General features: G+C 38.6%; 1 protein-coding gene across 3 annotated transcripts in view; it reads left to right on the top strand.

The window, feature by feature from the left end:
• The first annotated feature begins 5,120 nt into the window (after nt 1-5,120).
• rtn1a (reticulon 1a) overlaps nt 5,121-14,131 on the top strand; it is a 141,640-nt gene continuing 132,629 nt past the window's right edge. For 2 of the 3 annotated variants that reach the window (XM_052023273.1, XM_052023265.1), the window contains exon 1: nt 5,121-5,476. In XM_052023273.1, the coding sequence (XP_051879233.1) occupies nt 5,254-5,476 (223 nt within the window). In that variant the 5' untranslated portion in view covers nt 5,121-5,253. The remainder of the gene's footprint in view (nt 5,477-14,131) is intronic. The other variant, XM_052023281.1, reaches the window with a different exon arrangement.

The following is a 14,131-nucleotide window of genomic DNA, read 5'->3' as shown; positions in this document are numbered from 1 at the left end:
ATCTCCCTGCTCCTGCAACCCTTTTAGAATGGTACCTTTTATTTATATTGTCTCTCCTCATTTCTCCTACAAAATGCATCACCCTACATTTCTCCGCATTAACTTTCATTTGTCGTGCGTTGCTACGAAATAAGGCTATTTAACAATTCATATCTGACCTTGTTTTACCAGGTGTGTTTTTTTTTGTTCCATCGATGAAAAGATTGGATAAGCTAATGGAGTTAAGTACAAGGAGCACAAATGTATGGTTACAATTGCAGGACAGTTTAATGTTTCACCTCTTGATTACACTGTTGCATATTGAGCAGTGAGGATGCATTCACACCTATTAGATACTAAAGTTATATTAAAAAAAATGAAAATCTTGAAATTTTCACCCTTTTTTTCAAATTCCACTTGGCCTTATCCTTCTTCCTCTGTAATCTCTCCCAGCCCTAAAATTCTTTGAGATATCTCTCCTCCTCCATTACTGGCCTCCTTATCATGCATTAATTATATCCCTTCAGCACTGGCAGCTCAACTGTCAGACACCTAAGTTCTGTTATTTTATCCCTAAATCTCACTGCCTTTTCTTTATAAAACCCTCATCTCTGAACAAATTTTCATCCCTCTCTCCTAAAATCTCCCATGCCAAATTTTGTTTGATTACACTCCTGTCAAGTGGCATAACATATATGAGATGTTATTGTTTCTTCTTTTCAAGTAGAAATGTTTTACTAAATGTTGCTGTAGTGCTCTTCTGCAGTCTTATACCTTCTTGTATTTGCCTTTGTAAACAACAATGTAGATGATATTTCCTGACGTCTAATACATTCAGTTCATTATTTGGTATGCAAATGTATTTTTTGTCATGTGTTACAATGTAGTGAATATTGGACTTTAGCAAATCCCAAATTGAAGGTGCTATATAAGTACAATTGCATTGGTTATAGTAGAAGAAGTAGTAATACTAGTCAGGTGGCTTTCCAATTAAAGTATAGTTGTAAGTTTTCTCAGAACTTGATCTGTGAAAATGCAATGCTGCATTTATTGGTTTATGAAAGCTATTTGTTGGTTGAAGAATTACTTTCAGATATCCCAAGGATATTACAAGTTGCAAAATAAAATCAAACTCTTTGAGTATTATAGCTCACTGCTAGGATTGCTTCATCTGCACTTTTAGAGTTGCCATTGAACAATTGTGTGACTCTTCAGAAGAATACTGTTGTGATATTTTGAAGTAGTATTCAACATTGCTTGTATGTTTTTCAAGTACTTTAAAATCTCTCAAGTATATACTAATAAATTCTGAAGTCAGGACATGATTCCACACCCTTGGATAGGATATATGCATTTTTATTGCCTCTACTAGTAGAAGCATTTTATTAAACATTGCAGCAGTGTTCTACTGCAGTCTTATGCCTTCACATATTTGACTTTTTAGCACCAATACACATGAGATTTCTTGGAATCTAATGTATTCTGTTGCATGTGGCGAGCTTTGGACATGAGCAGATGCTTCAATTCTGTTTTTAAAATAATATCTTATTGGTACACTTAATTTCCAGTATTTGGTGATTACTTTGCTAGCAATTTTTGATGAAAAATATCTTTGATAGCTTTACGGTAATTCTTTGCAAATAAAGTGAAAACATTATTTGTCTGTTTTGATCTGTTCTTGTCAACAATTGAAGAATACCATCTATTTTCATTGTCACGGTTCTCACTGGTTAGAACCTCCATCATTCATTACTTTTGATTTGGGGCATCATTTATATATATTGTCCATTTAAGTGGCATCTCAGCTGAGGACTATCTGTTCTTACCAATAAGGCACCTTTCAGTTATAAAGAAAAAAAAGAGACCTTTTTATTTATCAGTTTATCAGGATCTGGTCATCAGTGGCAAGGCGAGCATTTAATGCCCATCCCCTAATTGGTCTTGAGAAGGCAATGGTGAAATACCTGCTTGAACCACTCCAGGTAGCCTTACAGTGCTATTTGGCAAAGAGTTCTCCAGGATTTAGACTCGGCAACGATGAAGGAATGATGATGTATTTCCAAATCAGAATGGTGTGTGACTTGGAATTCAATGTGGGAAGGTGTGAGGTTAGGCACTTTTGTAGGAAGAATCAAAAGGCAGATTATTATCTGAATGGAGAGAGACTGCAAATGAGTGAAGTACAGAGGAATCCAGGTGTTCCAGTGCATGAATCACAAAAAGTCAGCAGGCAGGTGCAGCAAGTAGTGTGCTTTAATTTTGCACACTAATCGATTATTTGGGGCCTTGTCAAAAGTCTTCTGAAAGGGACAAACCGACTTGTCTTCGTACTGACAAATCTACCTGTGGCTGCTGCATATGTTCATGGTAGAATTGGTAGAAGTGACCACTGCACTGTGGTCACATCTAGGATACTTTCTAACGTCTTGTGAAGCTCAACAAACATGCTAATTGGGATAGATTCACAACAGATCTGGCAACTGAAACTGAGCATCCACAAAGTACTGTGTGCCATAAACAGCAGCATAAATGTACACCAAAACAATTTGTAACCTCATGTCCCTCATTTTACCATTACTATCAAGCCAAAGGGTCAACTCTGGTTCAACAAGAAGTGCAACAGACATGTTAGGATCAGCCCCAGGCATACCTAAAACTAAGGTATCAGTCCAGTGAAGCTGCGGAATAGTACTGTATGCATGCTAAATAGCAAAATAAACATGCAACAGGCAGAGCTAATGAGATTGAACATATGAGACTGAATCTCTGCTGTCTTACCACACTAATGGTGGTGTACAATTAAACAGCTTATAGATGAAGAGGATCCAAGAATATCCTCATCCTCAATAATGGTTTCCAGCATGTGAGTGGTGAAGGCTAGACTGACACATTTGCAGCCAAGTTCAGCCAGAAATGCCACACAGATGAACCATCTCAGCTTCTTCCTGAGATCCCCATCATCAAGAAGTCAATCTTCAGCCAAATTGATTAACTCCAACAGCTGACACCATCAAATGCAGGAAAAGCTATGGAACCATATAGCATCCCAGCTGTAGTGCTGAAGTCCTGGACTTCAGGATTTGTTGCACCTCGAGCTCAGCTGGGGCATTCTCCTTAGCTATATCTGGAATTCTGCTATGTTGTGGTCACAACTTCTTAGGGGAGCCTTAACCACAAAATCTGTCACTGATGGAAACAAAAGAATAAATAGGCCCTTTTCTGTGTAGCAGCCAGTGACAAGTGGGTTACTGCAGGGATTAGTGCTTAGATCCCAGCAATATACAATATGTTAGTGATTTAGGAGAGGGAATTAAATGTAATGTTTGCAAGTTTGTGGAGGACACAAACTGGGTAGGATTTTAACCTATGAGGAAGATACAGAATGATTTGAACAAGTTGATTGAGTGGGCAAATGCATGGCAGATGCAGTATAATGTGGATAAATATGAAGTGTCTAGTTTGGTTGTAAAAAACGGGAAAGTGGATTATTATTTGAGTGGCTTTAGATTTTGAAAGGCAGAAGTACAGGGAGACTTGGATGTCCTTGTGCACCAGTTGATGAAAACAGGCATGAAGAAGGCAAATGGTACATTGGCCTCCATAATGAGAGGATTTGAGACCATGCCTTGAGTATTGTATGCAGTTTTGGTCTCTTTAACTGAGGAAGGGTATTCTTGCTCTGGAGGTAGTGCAGCAAATGTTCAGTAGCAGGATGACAAATGAGGACGTTGACATGATCGGACATATATTCACCAGAGTATAGAAAAATGAAAGCCAACCTCACTGAAACTTATAAAATTGATGCAGGAATGATGATCTTTATGGTGAAGTTCAGAACCAAGAGTCACAGACTAAGGATATGGAGTACGTGATTTAGGACAGAAATGAGGAGAAATTTCTTCACCTGAAGAATGATGAACTTGTTCTCTACCATGAAGGCAATTGAGGCCAAATCATTGAACATGGTGCAGTGACTTAGATATAGTTCTAGTGGCTAAAGAAACTAAGGGATATCAAAAGAAAGCAGCAATACTTTACCGAATTTGGATGATCAGCTATTATCATATTGAATGGTGAAGCAGGCTTAAAGGGCCAAATGGCCTATTCCTACTTCTATTTTCTATGTTGGTTCACTCGTTATCTATCAAATCTGGCAGCTATGTCCTTCAAGTTTCAGCTACTTCAGTGGTCTACCTAGCCACTTGAAAGACAGTGACGACCCCGCCCAGAGCACATTCTATGTCTTTGCTTCTCCCGACTGCTGTTCAACATGGAGTCCTCCTGATTCTTCAGCTGAAAAGGAACAGTGGTTGGTAATCAGGAGAATATTTCCTTGTCCATCCTATTTCCAGAACATTGGCAATTTATATGTACTTTCTTTTGTACCTTAGACCTTTATAAGTAAACTGGGTTCTTACTGGTCAACGACCGGAAAAGTAATAGAATGGGAGAAGCAGTTTTCCAATTTTGCCAGTACACTGTTGTAGGTTTCACGATCATGAATATTTTAATAGGAAACTGACAAGTTGTTTTATTTTTGGCCGGGAGTAGGGAGGAGGAGGGGTTAGGAATGGAAACAGAAATAACTTCAATTTTTTTTATTCATTGCAGCCACGTTTATTAATGTACACGAACATTGAAAAGGTCCGAGAAGGAAACGAAAGATAGTCTCGTTTTTTGAACTTTCCACCTAGATATGTGGTGAAAGGGGGGAAAAAAAACTCCGCCACAGACAAAAGAAAGCTACTAAGGGCGTATCGTTTATTCCGGTCAAAATTCTACTAGTTTGAATGGGTGGGGCATGAAATGTAATGTGCATATGGTAAAACCCGGCTCCTGCTCAGCCCCAGGGAAGGATGTTAAACAAAACAATGACCGTCTAGGCTTCGGTTAGGTAACTGAATTGTTAAATAATTTATACACAAGCAACTTCTTGCATAGTCAAGTGTACAAGTTAATAACGTTTAATCAACCCACTGTGGTTCTTATTGCTTCAAGAATCTTAAATACACTTATCACCCTTAAAGTTATTTTTTAAATCAGAATATGAACATTGAGATTCAGTTATAATGAGAATGATTCCCAGCATCCACTTCAATCTTTCAGTTCATCCTCCCACAGCTGACGTCAGGGTAGAAACCTTGAACCAAACAAGCCATTTTCACATGCGTACAAGCTCCGGACTGAGAGGCGGGGATTAGGAGTGAGTACAGTTGCACAAAGAGACCCAAGTTCTTTAAAAATACGCACCTCCTCGCAATTCATCCTTCCATCATGGCGAGCAATCCTTTCGTCCAGCCGTTTTCAGAGGGACAGTGGAGCGAAGGAGAGGAGCCTGAGCTGGCGGACTGTAGTGTTGACAGCAGTCCGCAGGCGAGGGCGGCAGTTACTGGTGGGGATGCAGCTGCTGCAGCCGAAAGCTGGCGAGCCGAGGTGGAGCAGCCGCTGGTTCCAGACTCCAGGGGACAGCCTGTTACCAAGGCAACTGCATCCGCAGGTAAAGTGGGGGTGGGGGTGCGGGAGACATGGAAAGGCGAATCTTCTGCAGATATGCTTTGAAATCGCGTTAACAGTGTGCGCTAGCTTAGTGCATTTCACTCAAGATCTTAAAACGAGGCCACTCGTCTTTTAAATGCAGCGAATTAACTAAATAAACTTTAATTAATTCTAAGTCCATTTAAAAACATTGACTTCTGGAAAATCTGGGTGGACAAAATGCAATATTTAAGTTTTCTTTTTACAGACGCATTTTCTCCCCCTCTGTACAAAAGTTGGCATGGATTCACAGGATTCTTTGTTAAGAATGTTGGCATTTATTCCTTTAGTCAGATTTTCAGAACAGATTGGAGTAGGTTTTAAAAGTTGTTCCAAACAGGATTTGAGTTGCAGCATCTGACGATTCTTTAGAGTATTACTGGAAGAACATGAGTTAATTAAATATTGCTACTTTTAATTTTTTTATTATGTAAATGGTGAAAATTCAGCTATTCGTGTAAAGTGCTTTTATGAGCTTATTGATATGTTGTGTGCAAGATTTTAGCCCTAAAATTAGGATGTGAGCAGTACAACATGGACTATAAAGTTAAAATAGCAGGTTAGAACCATAGAACCATTAGTGTGGGAGCTCTTTGTGCTGTTACGTTAGTTTGAATAATATGGATGAATATTTGGAGTGTCAGATGAATCCCACAGATGTGATTGTGAATGCAAACTTGCAAAGGTTCATTGTTTGCAAAATGCTATTTCCTCTTTTTTGATTGTTGTGGCTCAGTGGGAAAACAAACTGAGATTGGCACCAAATGTGTAGACTTCAGCGTTTTGAGTTGTGCATTTTATAATTTAGTAATCTGCAGCCTATATAGTCTCCAAAGGAGAACATCCTGTCTGACTGGCTTTATTTGGAGAAAATTACATTCCAGATTTATTTTCCAATTTCCAGATGGATAAGACCGTGTTATGATGTACCTTGACTTCATAAAGAAATGAGGTTGTGCACGAAAAGGTACTATTCACGCTTGATATTTAGGGTAAAAATTTTAGGTGGCTGGGGGTACAAACTAATCGTTACCCACTAGAAGTAAGTAATAATTGCATGTCCCAGAAATTGGTGCTTAGATCCTATTATTTCGATATATTGAGGACTTGGATTGAGAAGCTCATTGTGAATTAGCAGATGGTGCAAACTGGAAGGAGCAGCTGAATCAGAAGAGGCGGTTCAGGAAAGCACTTTCCACGAAAGAGTGGAACAATGGCAGATGAAATCTCATACAGATAAGGACAAGGGAAAGCATGGAAAATGAAAGTGCTCAATATGTGATGTTGAATTAATTGAAAGATCTAGCAGCTTTGCTAATCTTGATACTATCCATGATGGATGCATTAAATCGAATTCTGAACTTTTCAGTAGAATGGAATTTTAAATCGAAGGATATTGTAGTAAAACTGTGGTTACTCAATTCAAAAGAAGATAATTTAAAGTGATACTTATTCCGTGGAGGAGAAAATCCAGAAAACTAATTCCCTATTTAGCCCTAAATGGAGGTTTTAGGCGCATTGGTAATTTTACTGTAAAAGCAGAACTGAAGCATGATATTAGGACAGGAAGAAATCTGTTAAACTAATAAATGGAAAATGTAGAACTTGGGTCAATTTTTTATTTCCATAAGAGAATGAATCGTATTACGTTTCTGGATGAGATTCGAGGCAAAAATCCTAGATTTTTTTTGGAAATTCAGAATTGCCATGGTGGGAGAGGACTAAGTTCTTTCCAGATGGATGCTGCAAGATGGGGAAATTGATCTTCCTCATCTGTATCTGCCTTGCTTTATTTTTGCATGGAAAAATTAAAATAAATCTGCATTTAAAGGGTTTTTATCCTCTAAATGAAGCAAAAAGAGTAAAGTTAGTGGTGGATTTGGTGCTTGGTCTTAATGAGGTAACTCGAATGCTGTGTAAATTATTTATCTTTTTGCTTCCACATCAGTTACTCATTCAGCCTTTCAAGCAGGAAACAAAGCATCCTTCCCTGATTGGAAGAGTGATGGATGTTTCTATGGTAGGGGTTCTGGAATTTTGTTAATGTATGCTTAAACTCTGTGAGGACTTCAACAATTCTAGGTGCAAATCCGACTCTCTTAAAATGAGCCTTTCGAATAATTTCAAGAATGCATTGATTTTGCTCTTCTTGTTTTGGGGGTGCACCTATATACAATTTGTAATTAGGTAAAGGACTTTAGATACTTCGGTTAGAACATTCCTGTCGTCTTGTGTTGATAGTACTGCACATTTCTCAGTGCTCAGTTTTTCATGAATGGCTAGACAAAAATTAAGGGACATGTTTCAGCATTTGTTCCCTGAATTAATTAAGCTATCTACTTAGTTATGAAGTTTTATGATACAACATAGAAAGATGTATAGTGATTGGTTTGATGTTAGTATTACTCGTAGCATTCTTCCTTCTGAGTCAGTGCAGTCTTTATTGCTCTGCTTGTCTTTGTTCGGAAACTACAGAGCTGAAAGCAGATCAAGGAATTGCATTAGATTTTAATGCAGATGGAATCTATTTATAAACATGTTACTTCAATTAAGTGTATACGTTTTGTGCTCAGCAAGTTTAACATTACGGTAGTTTCTCCCTAAACTCGGCTTTGGTAAGTAGAATATACTATGGGAGTCACTGAGAATGGAATGAATTTGAACTCAACAAATAAAACTGTAGTAACACATTTTGGCAATGGATTAACATGGTATTATTTTTAAATAGTTTTGATGGTGTTTTGTATATTTTTCTCAGTGAGGACTATATTCCACAGTCATTAAATCAAAGTCTGGATTCCCTAGCAGTTATGCAAAAGAAGATTTAAGTAGTGAACTTTCTGACCTACATACAGTAGGTGTCCTTCACAGTAAGAGTGGAAATTGTATTTTCAGATTTGTTCAGGTGAGTGCGATGATGCAGATTGAAAGTATTGGCATTTTGTAATAGACAGTGGAGAATAGGAGATCAAGTATAATAAGTGTTTTTTTTTACTTTGGGATGGGGATATTACTGGTAAGGCCAGTGTTTACCATCTGTCCCTGATTGGCTTCGGACTGAGGAAGCAATGGTGGGTCTAGAAATGCATAGCGGACTGTCAGTGAGCCATATGGGTTTTCATGACAAACCAGTAGTTTCGTGGTCAATAATACTAACACTGGCTCTAATTCTTTTTTTTCCCAAATATGTGAATTTAAATTTCTCACTGCCATTGCAGGATTTGAACTCGTGTCTGTAGATCAATTGTCTGGGCCTCTGGATGCTGTTCCAAAAACTTGACCATTACTAATGGAATCTAGGGTTGATAAAGGGATGATTGTGGATTTCAGCAGATTAACATCGATGGGAAGTGTTAGAGGGAGAAGATGGCTATCATTATGATGAAGGGTTAATGGAATGACTAGCATATTTAGATAGTTCATACCTTGCCATTCTATTTTGCTCAAAGTGAGACGGTGACCTGTCGGGGCCAAGGATACAAGTTTCAACTTACAGAACATAGAACATTACAACACAGTACAGGCTCTTTGGCCCAAGATGTTGTTCCAACGTTTTATCCTGCTCTAAGATCTATCTAACCCTTCCCTCCCACATAGCTCTCCATTTCTCTAACATTCATGTGGCTATCTAAGAGTCCCTTAAATGTCCCAAATGTATCTGCCTCCACCACCTCTGCCGGCAGTGCGTTCCACGCACCCACCACTGTGTGTGTGTGTGTGTAAAAAAAACAACTTGCCTCTTGCATCCCCCCTATAGCTTCCTCCAATCACCTTAAAATTATGTCCCCTCGTGTGAGCCATTTTCACCCTAGGAAAAAGTCTCTAATTGTCCACTTGATCTATGCCTCTTATCATCTTGTACACCTCTATCAAGTCACTTGCAGAGTGTTTAGCTGGTGATTTTGTTTTTGGACAGGTACTCATGTTCTTGGATGCACAGAAGGAGATGTAGAGCAAAGTAAAGGTGGAATCTGACCCTGTGTAATAAGATATCATGAAAGATCTGGGGAAAAAATCCTTGGGTAAATTCAAGAGGAAGGGGACGTGGATGATTGTTTTCCCATAGCATTTCTACGCAAATGCAAATCTTATACTGAATGAATAAAATGTTTCTAACATTTGGGAATTGAGATGGTAAAAATAAATGCAGTTGAAAAGTATGGACTCCAAAACGGTGATAGATAAACAATATTGCCCAACATTACACAGCAGGCTATTCCAAGTGATACAAGGGTATTTAATGTAATATAATTTATTCTGAGGGATGCATCATAAATATTAATATTCATTAAGTTGAGTAATTTTGGTACTAGAGAATGGAGCTTTGTCTTACCAACCAAGGTGAGTTTTCGACACTTATTGAAAGAGAATCCAAGGGTTAGTGATGTGAATCAATGAAAAATAAAATTACAATTTTTAATTACCATTATTTGTTTCCTAAAATTTGAGATTGGGGTCTCTTCCAGTATAAAGTTGTGGGCCACAGGAAAGGTGGTTGGTTGCTGCTTAGAAATCCCCAAGATTGCTGAAGATTTGCATCTGAAAGGGTATTTTTAAAATCAGTAATATCAATATGTGGCACCCTCATGTTACAGGTACATTAATTGAAATGGTGGGAGGACAGTGGGTGGGGGGGGGGGTCATGATTATTAATCAATTCAAAAAGAGGGCACTTAACATAAAACAAAATTGTTTGAGAACCTCTGCTCTACACCCTCTGTTCCTGTGACAGTCACTGGATGAACTATTGCAATCATGACCAAACAATGATTCTAGTCCATGAAACTCCTCTTCAATGAAGCAGATTTTCTAATCAGCCATTGGTGTCAAGATCAACTGTTGAGACAAAATGTGAAAGTCCTGCTGTGTATGTGCATGCCCTGGGGAAACTAAAAATGTGGTCCTGACCCACTGCCCCCGGAGAAACATTTATGCGTGCTCCATCTGCTCATGAACGTAGCTGGATCTTGCAGCTGGGAAGGTCTTGAGATAAGATAAATGTAAAAGTTCCCAAGTATGTTGCTCTAAGATACAGATGCAATGCAGATCTAGTCAAGTAGAAGATTATTTTCTTATCAGTTTCATACTCTATTGTCAATGGTGCTGGCTGTTGCTTTTATGAAACTCTTAGCAATATTTCATGTGTACATATTTCAGGCAATTTGGTGATTGAAGGCTGAGTAATTCAATTTCTTAGCAGAAGAAGCAGTTCGACATCTGAATGTTTGGGTAGATAAGTAGCATTGCCACATAATGACCATCTGTAATGAGTTTAAGTACACCTTTGATATTCAGTGTCATAATTATTGGTGAATGTTCTCCCCCCCCCCCCAATATTAACATCTTGGAGGTCACTGTTGACCAATTGTCCTCAGTTTTACTCCAGTAGGAAGCTTGTTGGAGGTCAGACACAACGCTGTAGCAAGAATGATTGAACCAGATGTCAGAACAATAACATAGCTTGCTTGATTCAAGACCGCATTGCGATGGGGCCTCTTGTGGACCCATTGAGTGGCATCCTGGATTGCATGTCATCATGAAGCATCCAATCCAGAACCAATGTCACCCCAATCTCAATAATCAAGTTGCAGTACACAGACAAAACTTGCATTTGGAGGCTGGGCTCCAAGGCATCATTGACTTGTTCACTGAAACAAAAGAGAGGAATGGGCCTTCTACTCTAGAGAACAAAGGTCTTCTACCAATGTATCTCTGTTCTAAAGCATCACCCTCATATAATAAGGGTGCACAGTGAGACCCTGGTAAAAGTGGACCACTTCTCTTATCTCAGAGTCACCTATCAGCAAAGGCAGAAATCATGATGAAGTTCACCACTGGCCTCAATGCACCAGCGGAGTCTTTGGCCATCTGAGGGAAAAGGTATTTGAATATCAAACCTGACACAACATTCATGGTCTACTGAGCAGCAGTTGATCCCTGCTCCCTACTTCAGGCACTTCAAATCACCAGAAAGATAACTTCAATACTTTGTCTGCAGAATCTTCTAAGTCTACTGGAAGAATAAGTGAGCTATTATTAGCATTCTCTCCAAGTCCAACATGCCCAGCATTGTGTCACTGGTTACACTCGCTTAGTTCTGTTGGGCAGGCCAAGTAGTTTACTTGCCTAACACCAGTCTTCTGAAATAGGTGCCTGTTATGTCATGGGAAGAGATTATCAGGTGGAGAGAGAAAAAGACTTAAGGATGTGCCCAAAGCCTCCTTGGAAAAAATATAACAAATTGCTGATTCCTGAGAATCCCCAGCCAATAGCTGTTCAAAGTGGAGAAGCTACATGCCAATGTTTCTTCCATTAATTTTATCCTTGCATCTGCAGCAGAGTGGATTTCCTAAGGGACTGAAGATATGCCAGTCATTTTCACTTCTTTGTTACACTACTCTTAATCTTGGAACTATTTGGTTTATTATGGTGTAGAAATGTCACAGAGAGCTGTGCAAACTACCATAGCCCATATTTTGTCACACATTAGGGACCATTGAGTGAGCTTTGGTTCATTACCACCCTGCCTTTCAGAGTGAGACAACATTTTAAAAATATATATATACTTTTGCAGTCTGAATCCTAGTTCTTTTCTCCCCCTACCCCATCTCCAAATATCTTTAAGATTGTCAGTCATCTTTCTGCAGTAAAATGGCAATAAATTACTTGTTATAAATACAGCTAAATGAGTACAATCAGGCGTGTAATCTGTTTGGGACTCGAATGCTTCCTCTTGATAGTGATTGTCATGTGGCAATATATTAATTGGCATTGGGATTTGCTAATTAATTGGATAGACTGGAAATCACTGGAGGGGAGAAATGATCTGTACATTTAACTACCAAAAGGCCAAGAAGAGTTAGAATAGCAAATAAATGTTTTTCAGTTTTTGCAATTGTAGCTGTTCCTGTTTGATACAGTTAAAATCTACTTGAGAAAAATAGCCAGGAATATGATTTAAAATTAATGTAAACTTTTAATCATAAAATTGGGATATTCCTCAAGATTGATTGACGTAGAGATATAAAAGTGAACTTAGACACCAAGCCAGCTGGAATCACATTAGAGACATCCTTGTACATGGGAGCCAGAACAATCAAGATTTACTTGTTCCATTAATAACATATATGGATTTATTTATTTATTGTGCAACTTGAATAAAATGCCCCTGATGTAGGAATACATAAATGACCGAGTGTTCTGATTTTAAAAATTGTGGAGCTTCTTGAGTTTCCTTTGTATCCTCACTTTAAACCTCCTTTTAAGATACGTTTATTTAACGGGAGGCCTTGGTCACCTGCTCTAAAATCCCATATGTGGCATAGCATGAATTTTTGTTCGAAAGTTCTCTGCTGAAACTCCTGGGCGTGTTTCCCTACGTTATTAGCATTCTGTTAATTCATTGATGCTTTGATTAGCTTTCTAAGTAACGAGGAATGCTCATGTTGTTCTGGACCATGTTGTCCTCACAGTAAATTGACGATGACTCATAAATGTGGCAGGCAACAAGCGTGAAGTACTCAGAATAATGCATATACATATCCCAGAAACATGCTGTTGGCCTGGCAATTATGCAGTTAAGTGTTTAGACCATGGGATGCATTAGTGTTCCTTTTTATTTGTTCTGAGAAAAAGTTTGCACATATCAAATTAAAAGCTTGTAGAGAGGAGAGAAATTACCATGATGATCATTCATAACAAGGGGGCTGTGAAGATGATGAGTGGGAGTAAGGGGGAACATGCGGGAACAAGGTTTCTGCAGATTTTAAGCAACCTGGCTGTAGGCCAATTCATAATCCTTTTTCACTGCTGACCCTAGGGATGCTGTATGACCACTTGACCACCATGCACGGCTGTACCAAGGTAAAATAACAAGTGAACAATAAAAAAAGATCACACACCTTATGGTGAAGAATCCCTGGAGGGTTGAAATGCAGTATCAGACTTAGATGACTGAAGATTTTATTTCTGGCAAAAGTAGCCATTGTAGCAATCCTTATACTGGTTGTTACAGGGATGTTTATTGGGCAGGAAGCACAAAGCTACATGCAACTTTAATTGCCTTTAGAAAGCGAAGAAAGGGTTTTAATGATTGGAAAATTGTTAGCAGTGATCTTCTCCATGCCTAAGTGGAGGTCTTATGCATTTCATGATATCTATTTATATTTTGGACTTAAATATAGAACCCATGATTAAGAAGTTTTCAGATGATATGAAAGTTGGCTTTGTAAACTATAGAAAGTAGGGGGAAAAACAATCAAGAACTCATCTGGTGGGCAGACAAATGGCAAATAGAATTTGATCTGGAGAAGTGTGATAATTCGTATGGAGAGGGTAACCAGAGCAAGGGAATAGACAATAAATGGTGTGATACTGAGACATCTATCTGGAATTGACTGCTTGTTTGCAGGTACCAGAAAAATAGCAGGGCCAGTAGAGAAGGTGGTTAAGTAGGCACTTGGGATACTCTATTAGCTGGGCATTAAACATGAGACCTCGTAAAAATGATAAAATACTTTTAAGGCACAGCTAGAGTACGGTATACAGTACTGGTCACCATTTTGTCTAGACAAGGGTTGTTTTCTTTGGAACAGGAGAGACTGAGGGGAGATGTTAA

The sequence above is a fragment of the Pristis pectinata genome, chromosome 1 (assembly GCF_009764475.1).
Source record: "Pristis pectinata isolate sPriPec2 chromosome 1, sPriPec2.1.pri, whole genome shotgun sequence".
NCBI lineage: Eukaryota > Metazoa > Chordata > Chondrichthyes > Rhinopristiformes > Pristidae > Pristis > Pristis pectinata.
This window is presented reverse-complemented; position numbering and strand designations above follow the sequence as displayed.